The sequence below is a fragment of the Vanellus vanellus genome, assembly GCF_965231255.1.
Source record: "Vanellus vanellus genome assembly, chromosome: 9".
In the NCBI taxonomy this organism is placed as follows: Eukaryota; Metazoa; Chordata; class Aves; order Charadriiformes; family Charadriidae; genus Vanellus; species Vanellus vanellus.
In genome coordinates, this window is record NC_138914.1 from 238,538 (window position 1) to 259,534 (window position 20,997).

Genomic DNA, 20,997 nt, shown 5'->3' on the forward strand with positions numbered 1-20,997 from the left:
CCGTTTTGATGACTGGATCACGTTCTCCTGTGAAGTTCCTGTCCCAAGTGTTCCTTACCACATCTGCTTTGCCGTCTCAGCTGTGTGGACCACAGCTCCTTGGGGATGTAGCCGGGGGTCTGGATTTCTACGGTAGCTGCTGGTCTTGAAGGTGGGAGCTTCCCATCCTGTCTGTCCCTCAGAAGGCCCGTCTCAGAGGTATATTTGTCATATTTTGTCTCCCCCTTTCATACACTGGGGGGGGTTGACTTTTGTAATATGAGGCAGCAAGAGCTTTATTCTTTCTATAAGGGGGGTGGGGGTGGGGGGGGAGAGCTGAATTGATGAAACTCAGGAAAAGGGGTTGTTTCCTTCCCGCAACATGTGGTAAGAAACATCTGTGTTAACTGGCATTGAATTATAATCACAAGATGTTCTTTGCAACACTTCATTTACTAGCAAATTAATGACTGGCCTGGATCAGCCTGCCCTTTCCATAATTATGAAGTATAATAATTAGAGAAGCAGTATTCCAAATAATACACTTTATTGGAGCCCGAGATTTATAGAAAGACAGTACGAGCAGCTCTGCTGATGGGAAAGTAAGTGCTGCAGACTGGAGTTGGCATCTCTTTGTCTGAATCTTCATTAGCCAGGAATGCTCCGCTGCTGAGCGAGTTAAGAGCTATTTTAAAAGTCCAAACAGATGCACTTTCTAATCTACTTCTTGATGTAAGAGAACAAGTTGTTCCTAGAAACCAAGGAGCATAATTTTACCTTCCTTGTGTTTTTCAGTAAAGCGTGTTTTGGTTATTTCTTTTTAAGGCACTGTACAGTTATAACAGACTGAGGGGAGCTCATAATGTAGTGTTGTGTTGGTTTTTTTTTTTTTTTTTTTTTTTGTCATTAATTGTCATATAGTGGATTTAGAAAAAGAATAAGAAAGCCAAATGGCATAGTTTTGATGGTATCGGGACACTCCAGGTTAGAAAGCAGCAAACCCTAGGCTGTTTCTGCTTAGATTGCCTCGTAGCAGTGGGTACCACTCAGCACTGTTTGGCTTCTGTCTGATTAAATGCAAATGGCTGGCTAAGAATCTTGTTTCATACTTGTTGCAGCTGTGAGTAAGCAACTGATTGTTGATTCTGGTTAGTCATTACTGATGCTTCATAAATGTACTGCTGCGCAAAGGACAGGAGGAAATGTGTGGCCTTCCCGTAGATCGTGGTCTTCATAATTTCGATAGCGTGTTGTGAAGAAGCGGCTTCAAATACTTCTCATAGGCTGGGCTTATCTGTTCAGAAAGAGAATGTGGAAGGGAATTAATGGTAATTAAGAAGCAGGAAAAGGCAATATTTTTTTTTTCTTAAGAATGATCTCTGAAATACAGAAAGCTAGGCTATTTAAAAAACCCCAAACAGCCGATATTTCAGCTATGCAAGGTCTGTTTCTCGATAGTATGTGCTGTCCTTCATAAGCAGTGCACAATACTCATCCCAAATGGAACACATACTATGTAACTTCAAAAAATGTGCTTGAACTTGAATGTTTGCTGAAGGCAAATTTTGTGTTCAGCTGTAGAATTTCAAAGGGTTGCTGATTACCACAGTAAAAATCTCACTTATGGCAAAATGAGTTTTCAAACAGAGCAATAGCTATTTGCATCGTGCAGAATTTTGCATTCTTCCGCTATATGGAAGAATTAAGCAGTGAAAGTGAAGTGCTAAAGACCACGCAGGATGAAATTGCTTTGTTTAACATTTATACTCTTTCTGGTTAAACATATTATTAAAAAAAATTAAGTATTGCACTAGTAAAAGTACCAGTGTATGGAAAATACCGTGCAATTAGTGGCTCTTGCAGCCATCTAGTGTCGTTCCATAATACATAAACAGACTTTTGGTTTCGCTTATCTTATACAATGTAACCTCAGTGATATCAGTTTAAAACAAAACCACGTTGGTGGCACGTGACAGTCCAGCTCTGGGTACAAGCTCTACTACTCTGGGGGCTGTAATTCCTCGTTGGGTTAGATGTCTGAGCTAAGGCTACGGGTGGCATAATTGGAGCACCACAGGTTGTTGTTCAGAGTGAGATACTAAGAACTAAAGGCTCTTATTCCACTTACTTTATCTGTATTGCTTTTATTAAAAGAAAAGCAAGCAATTTCTGCTCCGGCTAATGCGGAAGTTCCCCGACTGTAATCCCGCATCCGTACCTGCTTGTTGGTCGGTGACTTCTGAGCCCACTCGTAAAGCCGTTGGTAAACCTGTCCGTCGTAACTGCCAAGCGCAGAATTCAAGCTCTTATCTGTGAAGTCAAAAGCGTCCACTAGTGGAACGGCGTCCTTCCTGCGGAGCAGAGGAATGACGTCCATATTACTGAAGTACGTATTGCTTTGTAAGGAATTAAAATAAGTCAAAAGTAAACTTGAAAGTCAGTTGTCCCAAGTCCCTCGGTCTAAAATGCTTGTGCCAGTTTTTCCCCTTGCCTACGCTGTGGGGAAAATCCTGCTTGTTTTGATTCCTCAGCCCCGTGTTCTACTAATGCCCTGAGCAGTCTGTATTGGTGAATGGGTATTTGTAGGGTCTTGTAGTCATCTGGGGACTGTCCCTAATTCCCTAATTTAGACCTCAATCTTCTGTCAGGTGTTTTCTCATCAGACTCTGCCAGTTCTTGCTTTTGGTTTGTTTTTGTTGTTGTTGTTTGTTTTGTTTTTCTTATGCTGTATGTATTTGTCTTACAAAATGGAATAAGGCTGCTATTAGACTGATGTGAAGCGCTTTGCTGATCTCCAGCCTTCGTCTAGTCTTAAGTATTTCTATTACCTCATCATGGAGTGTCAAGTCGTCTACTGTCTTTGCGTCTGTAAGAACAAAGCAACCCTGAACCGCGCCGAGGGCCCATCTAGCCCAGGGGCCAACCTGACAGCAGTCAGCTACAGGTAGCCAGAGGAGAGCGTAAGGGTAAGTATGGAATGACAGCATCTTCTCCTAAGCAGCAGGTGGTTTCTTTCTCCTTGTCCTCCCATCGTCCTGGGCGTAGGAAGTCGTGCTGTCTGTACCCCACGCCTGAGGTACAGGGATGCAAAGTGGTCTGCTTAAATGTTGGCATTTGCATCTACCAGTTCCTTTTGGGAAGGGCTGTTTGGGGGTTTTTGTTACAGGCTGGGAAGCATTGGTATCCTTTCTCCTAATTGTAAATAGCTGATTTAATTGCTCAGGTAAATACCCACTCCATTCTTGACTCTTGTTAACTAGGCATGGGCTAACCCAGAGAAGTTGCAATGAGTTCCAGAGATGACAAAGCGTTAGGCTTTCAAAAATGTTAAGCTTACCGCTTATGTCAAATTCTGTGATCGTTCCTGAAAAGGCTTGCTGTTCGGCTCAGTCCTGTTCAGCTCTCGGTTATGGTGTATGCTTGTTTCTCTCCAGGTGGCTTAAGCAGAATTTTGCATACAGTACTAACTCACTTCTCTGCACCGTGAATTAATCTGTTCTTAACAAACAGCTCTGAGTAGTGAAAGATGAACCCTTTGTGAAAAAGCCTTTGTCAGCCTTGTGGTAAGTTAAAACCTGAGCATATCTCAGAAGTGGCGTAGTAGTAAATGGTGCCGAGCAGATGCATCCGAGCTAGCTGTAGGCAGGACTGTTTGGGTACCAGCTGCAACTCGGCCATGGCAACAGAGTAGGCTGTATTAGCTGCGGCTTAAGCAGATTTTGCAGCGTGTGATCAGTTGCTGTGGCTGTCTCCCGCCAGTGCTGCTCTGACTACCTGTTTTCCTGCTTCTGCTCTCCTGCAAACGGTAATTCCTGATCTATAATTTAAGATTTCATGTTACAGAACTTCAGTTTAGAGACTGCGGAGGAACTGGACACTTAGGTCTGTTTTGCTGTGAAAATGAACTCTGTGTAGATGTTTCAATCAATTTCTAGTGCTGCCAGGCAAAGAAAATAAAAACCGAGTGAGGTGAATTGCCTTTGGAGGTGTTGCCATAGGTACAGCAGCACCATTTTTTATATCTGTCACAGGGACACACCAAATAGCTGTGTATCTCTGCTCATGCTGGGGCAGCTCACCGAACGATAGCCAGGAGGTCCAGGTATGATGCTGTGACCATGTCCATTTGCGCTCCAGATATGTATCCGTCATACAAGAAGAATCCTGCGTTGGAGAAGATGCCGTGCAATGCAAAGAGGTCACAAAGATGTTTCATAATCTTCTGGATGCCAGCCTTGGTCTCGAGTTTTTCCACAGTTTCTGCAAAGTTTTTCACCGTGATGTAGTGGCAGTGAGCCTGGAAAACAAACGCAATCAACAGTGAATGCACCTCAAAACACTTTTAGTAGGCCAAGTGACTCAAACGTTCTCACAAAGAATATAAAACCTTTTCATTTCCTTGGCACTTTTCCAGTCTGTATTCTTCGTTTGCTGGTTGACCGGGCCTTTTGCATTCATGTCTTACAGTGACAGTAGAGGACAGAATTGGAGGTCAGACAGCCCTGTGGTATTTGTAAACTCTAAGAAATCCACTTCAGAAATCATGGTAGTACTTATTCTAAATAATTTTGATGCATACCCCAAAGAGTTTGTGTGATGGAAACACTGCAGTGTGCGGGTGTTGACCGCTGGCAAGTGAATCTTGGTTATACATCGACAGGAGAAAACTCTTTTGTTGAAGACTTTCCGCTCGTGGTATGTTGGGCTCTGTGTCTGTAGGGCTTCAGCTCTGAAAGCATCCGTTGTCACAGAACAACCACCAAACTTACCTCTTGCTTTTGGGTTTTTAAGTAAACTGATAATTTCTGGATCAGACACCAGTAGAGAGTCTAAGGGCCAAGTTAGAGAAACGCTAGCCGAGCTCCAGAGCGAGTGAAGCAGGCTGACTCCACCTCTTTGTGGGGGTGGCTCTTGTGCTGACATTACTGCGGGTGGTGGTTGGTGGTGGTATCTGCGTGGGTTCGCACCCCCGCTGTCCCGTTCTCCTCCCGGCGGTGGGTGTAAGCGTGGCACACCTGTATTTCAGCTCTTCCTGCTGGCGCAGTCAAGCAGTGTGGAGGCCAGCGTGGACTGCAGAACCTGCCTGAGAAGCTGGGTGTCTACTCGAGCAATTAACCTGCGTGGAGCAAAGCCGTACCCCGTGTCTGAGCTCCTCAGCTGAGGGCTGTGTCAGTTCCTGTAGCTGCCCTGCCAGCCCTGTGGGTGAGTCTCCAGGGAAGGTGTGGAGTAAGAAGGAAATACAGAAGCGCCCCAAGAAGGCAGCAGGCTATCAAGGTTTTAAAGTTATGGGGGAACTCAAGGGGTTTGGGTACCCCTTCCTCTCCCTGAAGTAGCTAAGAAACTTTGGGGCCCACCTCCCGTTTTCTGAAGAGTCTAGCAGCACACTTGCCACTGCCAGTACCACAACCAGCCCTCTGCACGTGGTAGGCTCTTCAGAAATGCTTTGTTTCTGACTAGTCCAAGTGTCTAGGTGCTCCTCCTCCCTTCCCAGCAAGAGCTGGACTGCAGCCCCCCCTCTGACACCTGGTCTCCCCTGCTCCTCAGCCCAGGGACCTTGGCCACCCGTTTGAGTGGGTGGGTGCAGGAGGGAACGGCTTGTTCGTTCAGGCTCGTGTTCGGGGAGCGCTGGGCGGAGCCTTTTCTAGAGGTAGTCTCAAATAGGACCGTTTTGCTTCGGTGTCATTCCACTAAAAATATATTTACATTTAAGCAATTCTTGGGAAAGTAATTTTAAAAAGTCGTCATGTTGTTTATAGGAGCTCTCTGTTATTTCTAGAGGCAATTACAGAGTTTTTCTTCTCTCTTTCAAGCTCGCAGCATTGAATACTTGCTGCTTCCACTGAGTCTGTATAACTGAAAATGGGGGGTGACGCACAGCAGACAGGTGACCACAAAAAAACGCTACTGCGGAGATCGAGTCTTTGCCGCCGTACTCGGCGAGTTCTCGTTTTGAAGGATTATAACTCTCCTTACTGGTATTAGTGGATCAACGCTTCCAATGGTTTTGAAAGGATCTCGGCTGTTGCTGAGAAAGTGTTTGACTCATCAAGGACTTAATCTAATTGACTGACTACAAGGGGGCTGTCCCCTGCTATGAAATCACCAGGATGGTATCACCCCCATGTGTAGGGCTCCTTTTTCCCTGTCAGGAGCTTCTTGCTAAGTCCATTTCAGTTTGGGTTGGCTCTGGCTGAACGGTAGATTACAGCACGATGTTTTTCATTAAAAAAATTGAATTAAGTTAAAATAAGCCATGGATCTGTTTCAAAATCTTCCTTTCCTCATCTTAGGAAGGAAGGAAGGAAGGATGACCTTCGCCATAATTGTTGAGGAATTGTGCTTAATTGCATATTAAAAAAAAGAATTTTGGTTTTTGGAGGTACTGAAGTATCAGTGGTTTTGGTTTTCATTAAAATTTAGGGCTTTTCTCCCCTCTTGCTTTCTTTTCTGCTTAGTTCTGTACTAACTAACCCCTGCTTTGGGGAGCTGATGCTGCTGCCCTGATCCTACAGCTGAAGGTGTGCTGGTTGCCTCTCTAATCCACGTGAACTGGGAGTTGGTGTTGAATCTCTTATTAATTTGGCTTTGATTTGATTTTTCTTTCAGTAGTAGTTAACATTGCACTTATCACTGCTTTTCATTGTTTTCCCTGCAGTTATCTTTCCGAGTGAGAGCAGCAGAGGTAAGAAATACCAGGCGTGTTTCACCCTTGCTGTGGCTCCACCAGCTTTCGGTAGGGTGGCTTTGGGGGGCGTTTCCTCTGGCAGCCAGAAACACTGGATTCTTATAAAAAGATGAGCATTAGCGGGAGGTGGTGGCTTCTTGTTGAAGGATGTGGGAGGCCTGATTCTGCAAGTAGTGGTGGCATAACCGAGAATGGGTTTTGTTATGGTTTTTGATTGGGTTTTTTTCCCTCCCTTTTATTTCTATTCCCTCTAAGTCTTTCCCTACTTGCCTATTTGGACGGCAAATTCTTCAGATCAGAAATTGCTTCTTACTACTATTTTTCCACCATGCAGACCACAGTGGTGCTCTGGTCTTTGTGGTGTCCCTTAGATGCTAACAGAAAACAATAAACAGCGCTGAGACTTTAAGCTAATCATGCCATTTCTGTTGCATATTGTGTCATAAAGAGAAATGTCAAATAAGCAGATAAATTTTGCTAACCTTCGCAGCCTGCACCAGCTGCACCATGCACTGGTTCCATGCGTTGTGCTTTTTGACTCCAGACTGAATCAAGTCCTGTAGTTTAGCTGCTGTGCTGCTTATGAGCCTGGAAAATTGAAAAAGCAAATTGTAGATGAATATAGCGGCCCACACGCCAGACTCGTGTGTGATTGTATGGAAAAATGGCATTTCTGACATTTGAAGTTATTTTCACTCAGTATGAGCGAACTTAGATTATGCAAAATCTAAATACAAATCGGGAGAAGCACCCGGAGTACCCCGGTGCTGAAGGATTTCTGCCTTCTCAGCTTCCAGGGTAGTTTACCAGGGGGTCTGCTGAGTTTTTCTTGGGTTGTGTGTGTGTAAGGAGAGTTTGCAAACCAAAATAAAGCGGTGATAATATTGCCCAGATGTTACATTTATGTTTCTTCTTTTCTACACAGAGATCTAAATTCTGCTCCCATTGATGCTGAAGCTTTTGGAAGGATGGCTTTGTCTTTACTCCGATTTGAATGACAGCAGACTTGTCTGTTTTCCTGGTTTTCAGAGATGACACCTATATGACCCATAAATGTGCACATAATACCAATGAGACCACTCATGATCTCGTTTTTATCTGTGTTGAGTAGTTGAATGTGTGGTTGAAGGCCACAGGCACAAGGAGAGGCTCTGTGTTTGCTGTGGCATTATTTGAAAACAAACATCAGTTTCACAGGTATGTGAAATCTTAACTTTCTGTATAGAATTGCACAGGGTCCGGTTGCCTAAAGGTTTTACTGGAGGGCAACTCAGTGATGGGGTCTGGGATTTACTTAAATAGTGCCATCAGCTCAGTACAGAATCAACTCTATGGAATATAGCTGTTAGGTAGCACGTGGCTTAAAAACTTCTGATGTTCTGAATGCGAAAGCTTCATATTGAACATTTGACATGGCTGTCAATCCTGTGTGAGTCTTCCTTTTCTTTTTAAGGAGCAGATGGTCTCAATTCTTGTGTAACTTCTGTTATTTTACCTCCCTTTAAAGCAAGGAAGAAGCTGAGCTCTTAACACGTTTCTGATGAGAAACCCTGTCCTCCAGCCTCCGTACTGACCTGACTGCCGTGTGCTGATAGGCCTCAGTGTAAACATCTGGTCTGAGAAAATCCAACTCGTTCTTGGCCGGACACTTCCCGGGTTTCACTGCAGCCAGGTAGGTGACAGATGGCGGAACGGACTGGCCAGTGCTGGCTGCCATGAAGCTCTTAATCAGGAACCTGGGGAGAGGGTAACAGTGAGAGCAGGGTATGGTTGTGATCCCCACCCAGCAAATGGTCATGCAAAAGGTAACGTGGGCTTGGGTGAGGAGCAGCAGCGTGTGACCCGTGTCGTCAGTGGTCCAGAATGGACTCGAGCAAGTAATGACCTTTTGTGTTGCACGGTATTCACAGTAACCGATCTGCGATGGGTCTCAGGGGTAGCCTGTCTATGGTATTTAATGCTGTGGCAATCCGTAGTGATGGATTTTTAGGAAGAAGCTTGCTGTGGCTATTAGCAGTCTCAGCAGCACGGTGATGAGATACATTATCAACTTTGCAGCCTGAGTCGTAATGCTCTGGGCGTCTTAATGGTGGTTTGGTCTTACCCGCCGATCCCCATGTTAACAAACATGAGACTCTTTCTTGGAGCTAAACACGTGTCCAAAGAGCATTGCCCACTCCCTTTATTTATTTTTTTTTTGGCATCTCTGCTATGACCTAGACTGACCAGGTCTGGAAGTAAAAAGTTACAGCATTTCTCTTGACCTCACCACTGATTTTGCAAGAAGAGGCAATAATGAGCACAGGAGCATCTGCATGGAAGCACAGAGCTACGTGGCAGCACGTCTGTCCCTGGGAAGCGTACTGGTTTTCTCCTTCTAGTAAAACCACACGATATTAAAAGTTCAAGCAGCTGTGGTTTCTTTCTCCTGTATTTCATCTACTCTGGATAATCGTCAGTCTGTGTGTTCGGAGGAAAGCGGTGTTCCCGGAGCATGACTCATCCGCTTTCAGTATCCAACAGCTTTGCCTTCTCTGAATCAACCTCACTTTACCAATATCATGTTAAGTCGGTTGCTTAAAAAATAAACCGCAAAACTTGTATAGCAATGCTTTTGCTGCGCTACTAGGCAGAGAGGAAAATGAGGTTATGCAGAACAGCACCTGCATATGTCCCCAAACCAGAAACAGAAGAGATAATTCGATTCCCACACACCGCCGTGCCTGTTAGACAGAAGACATGAATAGTTTATGTCCTGAGCTGTATTTTTAGAAGGCGCTGTGAGAAAGGAGTAGCTGGTTTTGCTGGGTTTGCAGAAGAAATGGTAGAGGTTGAATAAATGAGCGGGCAGGCTTTTAAATGAACAGATTTGCATTGTTACCTGGCAGTTTGCAGGAGCAAAATGGTGTTTTCCCCTTCATAAATACAAGAGGCAAGTATTTTAGTATACAAGGAAGGGAGTCCACTCAGCGAGGAGTAACCGTGTCCCCCGCACGCCCGGAGGCAGATCTCCACTCCTGAAGTGCAGTACTGAGTAACCATGGCTTTAAAGCCTGAAGAAAGCGCATGGAGCTGTTTGAAAGAAAAAATAAGGCAAAGTGTTAATGGTGAAAGTGTTCTAAAGCAACCCTCAGAATAAGTTTCCTTTTTTTTTTTTTTTTTTTTTTTAAATTTTGTGCAATTTCTGGGCTGGAAATCCCTGTCGGATCCTGCCTTGCACCCTGGTGCAGCCCCCGGCTCCCCGAGCCTGGCCTTCGCTGTCTGCCTGCCACGCTGCGCGCCCTCGTGCCGGGCACACTGTGGTCGGTTTGGGCATTTTCGGGTCTCTCTCAACCAGCAGCAGCTTTGGCCGCCCTCGTTCAGAGTGTGTTTTCCTTTCAGGCTTCCAGTTGCAAAATGTTATGTTCTATCTAAAAAGTCACATTTTTGGTTTTGGCTCAGAAGTGAATATTTACATGTGCATTTGTAGGTGAAGTTGTGAAATAAGGCTTTGCGCCAGCAGCTACTCGGAACAAGGGTTTTATGAAACGGACATGCTTTTCAAGGACTTTTCACTCTGCAATAGTTCCCAAAATGAAAAATTGGGGGCGGTAAAGCAAATGCTGTTGCAGACTGGTTGGGGACATAGGACACGCCATTTGATCTCGGAGTGCTTCCTCTTTTTCCAGTTATCTAGTGGCGAGAGGAACGCTTGTTCGGTTTGCTAAAATAGTTTGATACTTAGAGAGGAGAAGTGCTAATCCTGCCGCAGCTCACCTCCGGCAGCGTGTCGAAGTTCTTCTTCTGGATCTCTCTGTAGCCCCTGTCGAACAGCCCCTGCAGGTAGCCATTGACAAAATGAAAGGCGTAGGCTGCCGCCAGCTGGGGCAGCAGTTTCTCTTGCTGAGTCTGGTAGTCCAGGATTTTTGCTTCTTCTTCCCTGTTGGAAGACAGCTGATGAAGTGGGGAAAGTGCGGATGCGGGCACAGCTACTGTTAGTTTACCCATCGCCTAACGAAACCCGGCATTTTTCATTACCAAGAAGCAGTATGTGAACAGGACCGAGCTGATGTCGTGGCGGCAAACCTGCCCGACTAGGAAAAAAAAGTGATTTTTCTGCTGCGTTGGTGAACCAGCCTACCAGAGTAGAGAAGGCTGCGTGTCATCGGTTGGTACAGAGGGAACAGGGGCTGCGGGAGAGGACGAGCGTGAAGCCTTCGAGGACTGCAAGTTGGCAGGTGTTACAGGGGAGGCGGTGGCACTGCACCCTGAAAAACTTTTGCTTTTCAAGCTAGATCTTCGTGGCCCTGGGTGTAGATAAGTTTATCTGAAAATATTCGACTCTAAATTATTTTAAGCTTTCTGAGCTGTTTTTAGATGTTCTTTACCACTTTTGCTGTGGTTATTACACTTAGGACTTCAAATGCTGGAATTGGCTATTACAGTAGAGCAGCATGCTGTGCTCTTGCGTTTTGTTTGTGTTTGAACCGAACCACGTTCTCATTAGGATCTTCTTGCTGCTGAAAGGCGATTTAAGTGGAAATTTTTGAAATCCGTTCAAAGGAAAATATCTATTTAAATATTACAGGTATTCTTACCAGACTAATAAAAGTCAGTGTTGTAAAGTGTGGATGTTGGAATTGCAGATGTTGGAAGGTATTTTAATATTGCGCCCACTAGTAGCGTGCTGTGGAATAAGAATTCAGCAACTCGTCTGCTTTGTCTGGATTCTGCTGAGTTATGGGGTTACACAGGAAGGGCAGTTATAAGAAAAATAAGTTGCCTGTGTGAACCGCTGAGCTATCCAAACTAGGAAACTTATCTCAGAAAGGACTGTAAACATTCTCTTGTACTTTGACTGAAGCCCATTAATGTAAATAAAGGGAAGCATGTTTGTGATACCCTGTCTGGGCCAGGAAACAAGCCAGTGATGTGCTCAGAGAGAAGATGAAAATTAGAAATACAGACTGGTGCGGGGGAACATGGTGGATGGTCCCCTTCCCACTGCTGCGGACTCGCGTGGCATTACCCGGGCTTTAACTTGGACTGCCGGCGAACCACGGAGTACCGGATGGCAATGGTGCAAGCTTTCATCAGAGGTATTACAGCTTCGTCTGAAATGAGGGAAATGCGCACTGTAGTCATTGTGAAATAATTAATCTTCTGTGACCCCCGTCTTACATAGGTGCCATCTGGTTGAACCTAGAGTAGAGAGAGGATGTTAGATGCCACCTTCTTCACTACTTTGATACCAGGATGGCTGTGCAATCTCTATGCATAGAATAAAACGGACATTGAAACCCTTCGCTGAATGCAAAACTAAATATTTTTATGTATGGTGGATGAAACATATCCATTTTAAGAGAGAAACTCTTACTGCTGCTGGCTCAGACGGGTTCTGCCTGCCCCGTGACCCCCAACCTCTGAACGTGGAATTCCTGACACTGAGTTTCATTTTGGATTCAGGAAAATTCTGCCCTCGATAAAACCGCAGAGACTTGTAGACACCTCAAAGGAAGATTTTTGTCCTAAATTTAGGCAGGTCCCTGTTGGCTCTCTGGCTGTGCAATGAGAGTCTGACAGGCGAGTCTGATGTGAGTCCGTACATACCTCGCAAAACTTGTTCAGCATGTTCTCCCTGGGGATGCGCACGTTCTGCAGCATGAGGTAGCCATTGTCGATGTGCTCGTAATTCATTTTGGGACCGATGTCTCCTGCAGTTACGCCTGCAGCGGGAGAAAACATAGCCTGCTTACTTCCACTGGAACTTTTTTTCTCCCCGTTTTGTGTCAGGCTGAGGATCTCAAAGGAAGGGCACGTTCAGCTCTGCTTCTTCCCCAGCATGGGTGATCTCGCCCGAGGGGTGAAGCAGGCACCCGAATGCCTTGTGGCCATTTGTATCAGTGATCCATCTGTTGGCTGGGGTCAGAACTGGGGTGTTAAACGCGGAGATGGTCAGAGCAGCCCAGGCGTCTGGTTAAGTAGAAGGCTTGGTCTGGCTATGCCTGAGGATGCATTAAATCTTCCTTTAGATCAAAAGGTTGCGGGTAAGGATAACGATGCCATGGCTATCTGTCTTGGTTTGGTTTTGGCAGTTATAACTCTCTCCCTGGGCCCAATGTTTTACAACACATTTAAGGGCAAAACAGGCAGAGCACCTGCACGAGCGCTGCGATGTCCGGGGTCGTTTACCTGGGCAGGGTGAATGGTCCTGAAGGCTGCGTATCTGCACGATGAAGGGATGCACGCCGTAGCACTTCCCGTGGACGTACAGCTGAGCAAAGGCCACTGTGTGGGTTGCTGACCTTCCCACTGTGAGAAGAAAAACAGCCCCGTCCCCTTAAGACAAGGTACAGCGCAAGCACTTCCACGCTAGCAGCGGTCAGTGCGAGTTGTGTGTTAGGTCTCCCTGACGCGTGGGTCAGTGTAGGTGTGACACAGCTGCTGGATGCTGGAGATTACCTAAAGCTGCGCTCTGAGCCTGCTCTTGGCTCTCAGGAGTCGCGTCATCCGTCTGCCTCTGCTGCTGCCCGTGAGGCTTGGATGAACAGTTTGCATCATCAGACGACAAAAACCAAGTAGCTAAAGGCCGTGCAGTGCTGCGAGAGTGGGAAGTGCTGTGGCTGTTGGAGTAACTTCCGTTATTTTCTGTGAAATACCTCCCTGAAGGGAGCCAGGAATCCTTTATGCTGATCCATTATGCTGATGACCTCCCTGCAGTTTTTGATCGTCTGAATATTATTTACAAAGAAGAGAAGTTCGATTCCTGCAGAGGCAGGAGTCTCCCTGAGAGTTCTCCAGCCCTGCCACCCAAGGGCTCTTGATAGATGATGCTGGCTCCCTTCTGGCCTTTGAACTTGTACAAAACCTTTTGGTCCCTTACTCGCCTCTTGGTGTGTGCATCTCTTACCGAAGTCCTCTGCTAGCACCTGGGCCCCAAACACAGGGCTTGAGCGGGCAGACCGAGTAACTGAAGGAGGCAAATGAGGGAAAACCAAAATATTTTGTGTGGTACTTACTGTCTCCAGGCCACCACTTCATGGCAGAGACCTTCGGTGTGTTCAGTATAAACTCCTGCGTAGCGATATCAAAGACTGCTGTTGTTTCCAAACCCTGAAGATAAGTTCCTTTAAAAAAAAGAAAAAAAAAAAATCTCTCGGTGTATTGCAAGGATAGAGAGAGTAGAGGATCCCTGGAGGCTGGTGTGGGTATTACCAGGGTTTTGTGGTTTACTCTGCTGACGAGAACCGCGGGATGATGCTCCCAGTGACCCCACCATCTCCTGCAAAGATCTCTTGAGCCACATGGTACTCAGGCAAGCTGCCAGGTTCATGGTGACCACCATCAACTTGGGCAAACTGCCTGTCTGATCCCCTCCACCGATGGTGACTGCCCACTATCTAACCATGAGCTTTCGCTTTGGCAAAAGCAAGGCCAGCGCATCTCCAGCTTGCAGGGGAATGCTGGAGGTCTAACGCACAGGTGGCATTTCCCCCCCAGCCACCCCTGCCCCAGTGAAGCATGGACAGCGTGGACTCAAACTCCCGCGAGAATCTGGGCCAGAGTCTCTCGTCCTACGGGAACACTGCGTTTTCTTTGCAGCCTTACCGTGCCCCAGTTCAGTCTGGGCATAGCTTCCAATCACCCGATACTGGGAGGCGAGAGGAATCCATTTGGCAACCTGTTTGTCAGAGCCCAGCACCGAGATACTTCTCATGAAGATGCGGTGAAGGAGAAAGGCGATGTCTCCTGACACTGCCCTGCGGAGAAGGCACAGGGGGTATTTTTACACGGATGACATTCCAGGGGTGTGATGAACGAGGCAGTGACACTGCGGTGGTCACCAGACAGTACCACCGGCTGCCTTTTGACTTCTGTGTTGTCATGCCTTACCCAGTGTCCAGCATCAACACAGTATTGCAGGAAAAGTGCTTTTCCAAGCTGCTCTTATTCCTTCTTTCATCACATAGTTTGCTTAAGTGTTGCTAGCTCATTATTTCACTTGCTCTTGGAGGAATTATCTGTTCTGGGTAGCAGATGCTGAGCTCCTAAAAACACAGCCCAGCTCCAAAGCTCCTGTGGCTTTGGTAGCTTGTGAGCCCTTTGTATCTTTAGTTGACTTCATAGCATTTTTCTTCCTGATTATTTAAGTCACATTTTAAGGCTAAGCTAAACCTCCCCCCCCAAAACCCCCAAGCCCTGGCAATTCGCTGTGGGGTATGTCGGACTGGATTACATAGGTAGGCATCCGAGACCTGGATTTCCTGGACCTTCCCATTCCTTTTCTGGGGAAATACCTCGGTATGTTTGGGTTTGTTGCTGTACTGTTCGCTGGGTGTTTGCTGTCAGCCACTGCCAGTGAACGATACTGGGGCTCACGGCGATTTGGCCTGACTTGTGATGGCTTTTTCTTGTGGAAAAATTCAAATACGTCCTTGTGACACCTGGGTTATTGTCTGGTCAGGTCCTTACAGGGCTGCATGCATCCCAAAAAGCACTGTTCCAGAAGCTGCGTATGGGAACTTGGGTACACTGCTTTCCGCGGTGCAAATCAGAAACTCATTTGTTTTAAGGTGGGTTTTTTTTTTTTTTTGGCGTGTGTGTGAGAAATCCTAAGAGAATACGGGGAATATAGTCTGTCTTCCTGGGATTCCTCAGAATATGGTTGAATCCCCTCACGGATATAAGTACATGCCCTCCCACACCCAAAAATAAGTGGCTGTGCTGTTCTCGGTAGCTTTGCGTGGCTGCAAGCACGTTGCTTTACTGCAGTGACCGTCTCATTCCAGAGAGATACCTGTTATGTTTAACAAATGACTGCGCCCTTTCTGCCATACTGGCCCTGAGAGAGAAGCAGCCGTGCTGAAAAAGTGGGGGGTGGTGGAAATATGAACAAAGAACTTAAAGGGAAATTGCTTTGGCTAACAGAGGAAGACACAACGAACCCGTGGCAGTCCGTCCAGAAATAATGCTACTTTATCTGCGATTTTACAAAAGCTGGCTCTTAAATGTGTGCAGGTGATTCACGGTGCCTGGCACCAGGACTTTGTCAGAAAGAGCCTGGTGCTCACCTGGGGTTTCGTCAGACGAGTGTCCTGCGAGGTGGCTCTGCTCTGACCCCGCCAAGGGCGGCCGCGCAGGGCCGGCCGTGCCGAAGCCCGCGGCGTCAGGGGCCCGATAAAAGCAAACCTCGGTGGGAGAGGCCTTGGGTTTTGCCAGGTTTTGGAAATCTTTTCTTCTGGGGGAGGAGTGCAGAGCTGCTTTTTATTGGGAATGTAATGATGGGGTCCAAGAGCTCTCCATGGAAGGCTTCCCCCTTTCGCGGTCCTGCTCGCTGCAGGTAGTGAAGAGCTTCGTGTAAAAAACTATAATCTCTCATGTGGTGAAATATTGGGAAGTGACTTTGAGTGTCAGTGGTGATTTGTAAGGTGCAGGCGTTGCCCTTTTGAATGCTGCTTTTGAACTTGTACCTTCTTAGTGGGTGTGTAACTCCCAAACAGACAGCGTGCACTGGGCAACAGCAAACTGGTGCTTTTATTTAGCAAGGGGGGAAAGAAGGAGGGGCGAGCAATTAAAATTAAAATGTGGATCTCAACCCCGTGCAAAGTGTTAAGAATTTTTTTTTAAGGAAAAATATTTTATTCCATTCCTACAAACTAAGTTTTTGTTGGTGTGTATTTTTTTAAATACAATATGGGCTTTCTAGGTAGAGAAAATGTCACTTTTAATTTATCTGGAAGTCAGTAACAGAACTGAAACAGCACCACTTCCAGTTTTGGTTATACGTTTAAAAGTGGCTGAGGAGCAGTGTGAGAGCCGTAGCACAGGCAAGGAGCTTGCTGAAGTGGAAATATCGTGCTGGGGATGTGAACTGCTGTGATCTGTCACGCTGTACCCGTGCGCTGCTCTGAGAAGTTCCCTGCCGTGTGTCATCATTTTCCTTCTCCCGGGAGTGCTGCTAAAGTAAAAACCTGCAGCACCTTTGCATCAAAACCTTATCTGTCAACTGCTGGCCTCTCCCAGCCTTTGCTAAAGCCGTTTCTTGTTGGCATACAAGTCTTGTAACAAAAAATTAGTTGTACAGTTAAAAAAAAAAAATAAAAATCACCTGTAAATGTAGTTAAATTCCGGTCCGTTCTCACTCCATCCCATCTCGTGCATCTTTTTGTGGAGGTGAACAGCCTTTCGGACTGCTGCTTCGTACCTCTCGTTCTGGCTCTGGAAATACTGGTTTTCTCGGCTAAACACAGGGTCACGTTCGATAGCTTCGACTGCAAAGCAACACAGAAGGGTTGGTCCTCCGGGGGCTGGGGAGGGGTGGGCAGCACCGCGAGCCCCGCTCGGGGCAGAGCGGGCAGGGCTGGGGCCGCGGGGGCCGATGCTGTGACGTCGTAGGGTGAGCGCAGGCAGGGTTTGTTTTGCCAGCGCTGTCTCTGACGGCTGTCCCGCCGAACTCTGCAGAGCGGTGGGTTTGGGGAAGGAGGAGGGGAGGGGAAGCGAGTGGGACTGGGAGAGGGGTCTGCTGAGTGGAAACAGTGACCCTGCGGGGTGGGCAGCGTCCCTGGCCGGGGCGTTGGAGCTGACTTTGTGCCGTGGGTCCCTCTGATTGCTGTTCCCGTGCTGTGACGGCCGCGAGAGCTGCGGTTAGCCGGGTTCTGCCCAAAGGGTGGCTACTGGACAAGAGCTGCTGCGTGTCCCACTCGGCACCCACGCTTTGGCTCAGGACTTCACCAGCCCTTCGCGGCGTTGCAAGGCGGCTCTGGGGTTTGCTCTTTCTGCGTCAGCCTGAGCGCTCCCGCTGCTCCCTTTTTGCCTTGAAACCTTTGAGTCCGTTCACATTTAAGGTTTTACTGAACGCCGGTTGCACCGTGGAGTGTGCAGTCCCAGTGGCCTGTGCCGTTTTCATTAAATAAGGGTATCATATGCAGGTAGTTACAGAAACAGAAGAGCTTTTCTCTTTTTTTTCTTTTTTCTTTTTTTTTTTTTTTTCCTCCTCTCCTCTGTGCTTTCTGAGCACAGTAATTTTTCTCACTTGTGATGGGTGTGCCGAGTGGCTCAGCCCGGCCAAGCCAACCCACACAAGGAATTCCCCACCTGGGTGAGCCTGATGTGCCGGGGGGGATGTCGCTGACGGCGGTTCACGCGTGGCGTACATCCCTGCGCAGCAGCGCTAGCCCCTGCCTGCGTCCCCCTTGCACAGAGATGCCCACCCGTGTGACCCACAGCCCTTGTATTCCAGTTTAACCAGTCTTGCCAGAGGTTCTGGGGATGGGAGCAGGGAGAGGGAAAAGCTTCAGACAGCGGGAGTGGCTGCGGAGGCGTTGTGTTGATTTACACTAGCACGGACTCCAACTCCACGCTCCCACTTTTTTTAAGAGAGGGGTGATAAGCAAATACCCGTGGGCACAAAGCCCACCGTGCAGAGGAGGAGCAGAAGCAGCGGGGACGAAGGCATGCCCGGTGCCAGCCCGTAGCCAGGGACCGCGGAAGGGCGACTCACCCACCGTCCTGCGTAACCGCGTGTGCTCCGCGCCGCCATCCAGCCAGGCTGTGAGTCTCTCCACGCTGAAGGAGGCCGTCTGCCTCTCACTGGCGAGGTCGGGGTTCACGCTGCCAAGGACAGAGCCCTGCGAGTACTTGCCGGTCTCCAGCAGAGCCATCCCGGAGGCTGAGCCGCTCTGGGAAGGGATGGGGCTCGTTAGGCGCTGACAGCCCTTCAGTGGGCGGTTGATGAAGGTGTTGGGCGCAGCGAGGAGAGGTTTCGGTAGGTTGGCAAGGATGTTGCACCCGCACAGGCAGCCCAGGACGTGGCTGCCAGCGCTGCGGGCACAGCTGTTGCAGGGCACCGTGCTCAGCAAAGTGGGTGTAGGAATGTACTTTGTACGCAAATAGGCGCATTTCCATGTTAGTTTTTAAAAAAATTAAACAAACAGGGGTTGCACGAATATTTAGGCACTGTCTTGTCCTCATTGCGATGGTATGGACAATGAAAATGTAGAGCCCTTTTAAGAGCTCAAAATGCAGGTTTTATGAGAGTTTTTTTAAATGTAAAATCTTTTTCTTTCACCAGTCTGTCCCCAATATCTTATGAGAAGTTACTGCAGGAATATCCCACAATGATGTGTTGATGTTTAAGGGAGTTTCTGGCCCTGGCCTGTTCCCCTCCCCACGCCGGGAGCTGCCTGGCCCACGGGCTAAGGGCTAAGAGCCTCCTGGCCCGGTGGTCACAGGCGCTGGCAGCTCTGCCCACCCTCCTCTGTCCTGCTTCCCGCGGGGCTCGGCTTTACATTAACTCCTAACCTCGTAATTCCCCTGTTAGCAGGATTTGTAGCAGGAACGCTAATAAAGAAGTGTGATATGTGATACCTTCCTAAACTATTGTTAGCGGTATGAAAATTTAAACCCTTGAAAGTCTTGCAAAAATGGTTTTAATTCCTGCTTTTCTGATATACAGACCTTTAATTCCAGGGGTCTTGTCGTCCCGGGAGGGAGAAAAGCCTGGAAGCAGCGTGCTGAGTACACAAGATTGGAGTAACCCGGACCTGCCCTTGAGCCGTCCGAGGAAGCTCTGGGCTCGGCGCTGGAGCACCGGGAGGGCTCAGCCGCCAGCTCCCTCTTCCGTGAGGCCGCGTAAGAAAAACCCGTGTGTCCGTCTGCTACGTGCAAACGCAGACCCCCGCGTACCTTGTCCCGCGCGTCCTTCGGGGAGCCGCCTGGCTGCTGCCTGCTTGCCCGGGCCGCGCTCCCGGCGTCCCCGCTGCAGGGACTTTGTCCCCGTGGCCAACGGCGCCCGACCCGTCCCGTGGGTGTTTCTGCGTGTGCGCGGCGGCGCGCCGGAGCTGACCTCTGCCGGCAGCGGCCTGGGCGCCTGCGAGGCGTAAAATCCCACAGCTCCCGCTGCCGAAAGGGCTGGAGCTTCTGCATTTCAAAAAAAAAAAAAAGGCATTTTCCTGATCTCACTTCGGGCTATCTGTGCGTTGGAGGCTGCACTTCCAGCTCTGTCCATAAAGTGACACTCTGCCCTTCTCCCAGTATTCCAGTAATTTTAATCTTTTTTTATTTTATTTTTTTATTCTTTTTGAGTCTGTTCAGGATGGAGGAGAGCAGCCCTTGGGCTCTCTTCGCCCCTTGCCCACGGATTTGACTTGCTCGAGGTTTTCCCAGCTCGGTTACCACACGCACTGCCCGCAGCTCTTCCCGCAGTTTGGGGTGCAAACCGGGAGACCGGAGACGTGCCTCGCAGGCTGGGTCGTGCTGGGGGTTAGAGGGTGGTTTCCCCGGGTTATGTGGTGCCTTTGCCCCCCCCCCCCCCGCAGTCTGTCCTGGTGTCTCATGGGCAGGAGCTGGAGATTCCACCCCCCCACCCCCCCACCCCCCCCTCCCTCAGCTACATCAGTGCCCACCGGGTGCCCAGGGAGCTCAGCGGCTGTGGTGGGAACCAACAAAATCCACAAGAGACCCTGGTTGCGGTGAGTTGGAACACTCACACACACAATTATTGTGTTATTTTTCCCCTTTTCCATAAGCCTGGATATCTCTGGTATCACGTCTGACTCACAGGTCTCATAGGATGCTTTAACCCCACGAAACCGGTCAGTCTGTGGCAGTTCTAGATAATTTTGGGAAATCATCTGAATATACATAAGTACCGAGGATAGGCAGAGGAGAGTTCCCGAGAAGGGGCGTTTGGCCAGGGCCTGCCTGAGGATACTGCTAGCTTGGGGAAGAAGAACAGAATTTGCAAATTCTGAGGCAGTAACAAGAAGTGAATTAGGCAGCAAAATATAAGGGTTCTGTGATAGGGAGTTGCGCTGCAGCAAACCGCCTGGGGGCTCTTCAGGAGTGAGCGCATGGGGAAGGTCTCAGCATGACCTGCATAAATTGCAAAGCTGGCATTGAAAGCTCTGGCAGTAAGAAAAATCCAGGCAATGTAGCAGTTTGTGCATCGCTAAAAGGCAGCCTGTCTTTAAAAAACAGAAATTTTCGGTTTTTACTCTCTTCCGTAGGAGAGGACTGTCACAATATGAAGGACCGCCTTTGGCATCCGTGCATGAAAGGAGGTGTGGGATTGGTGTAAGCAGTCTTGGCCAGAGCCCATCGGAACCTCACCGGCTGGGGCTGTGAGAGGTTGATAAAGCATTTTACAACATCCCAACATCCTGCCTGACTCCCCCGGTCTCGTGCCTCACCGAAGACCACACTCTCCGGCAAAGACGTTTCCCTTTGTGTGGTTTGTGCCTGGAAATGAAGTACGCAGCCCACCATGGTCGGAGAACATGTCAGCTATTATTATAAGCGGCAACAAGGTGGGAAGATGTTCTGGAAATCTGACCGAAGAAGGGGTTTAGTCAATG

The 20,997-nt window shown here is 48.2% G+C and overlaps 1 protein-coding gene across 1 annotated transcript; it reads right to left on the reverse strand.

Annotated features, from left to right (window-relative positions):
- Positions 1-524: 524 nt before the first annotated feature.
- Positions 525-19,414, reverse strand: ACOX2 (acyl-CoA oxidase 2). Its single transcript, XM_082487692.1, has 15 exons — positions 19,328-19,414; positions 18,144-18,321; positions 16,752-16,914; positions 14,252-14,403; positions 13,663-13,770; positions 12,836-12,955; positions 12,254-12,369; positions 11,673-11,845; positions 10,421-10,583; positions 9,546-9,736; positions 8,239-8,400; positions 7,147-7,252; positions 4,059-4,276; positions 2,198-2,330; positions 525-1,273 (listed from the first exon to the last, which is right to left on the reverse strand). Exons 2-15 carry the CDS (start codon positions 18,301-18,303, stop codon positions 1,211-1,213), a joined length of 2,028 nt encoding a protein of 675 aa, XP_082343818.1. The 5' UTR covers positions 18,304-18,321; positions 19,328-19,414; the 3' UTR covers positions 525-1,210.
- Positions 19,415-20,997: the final 1,583 nt, after the last annotated feature.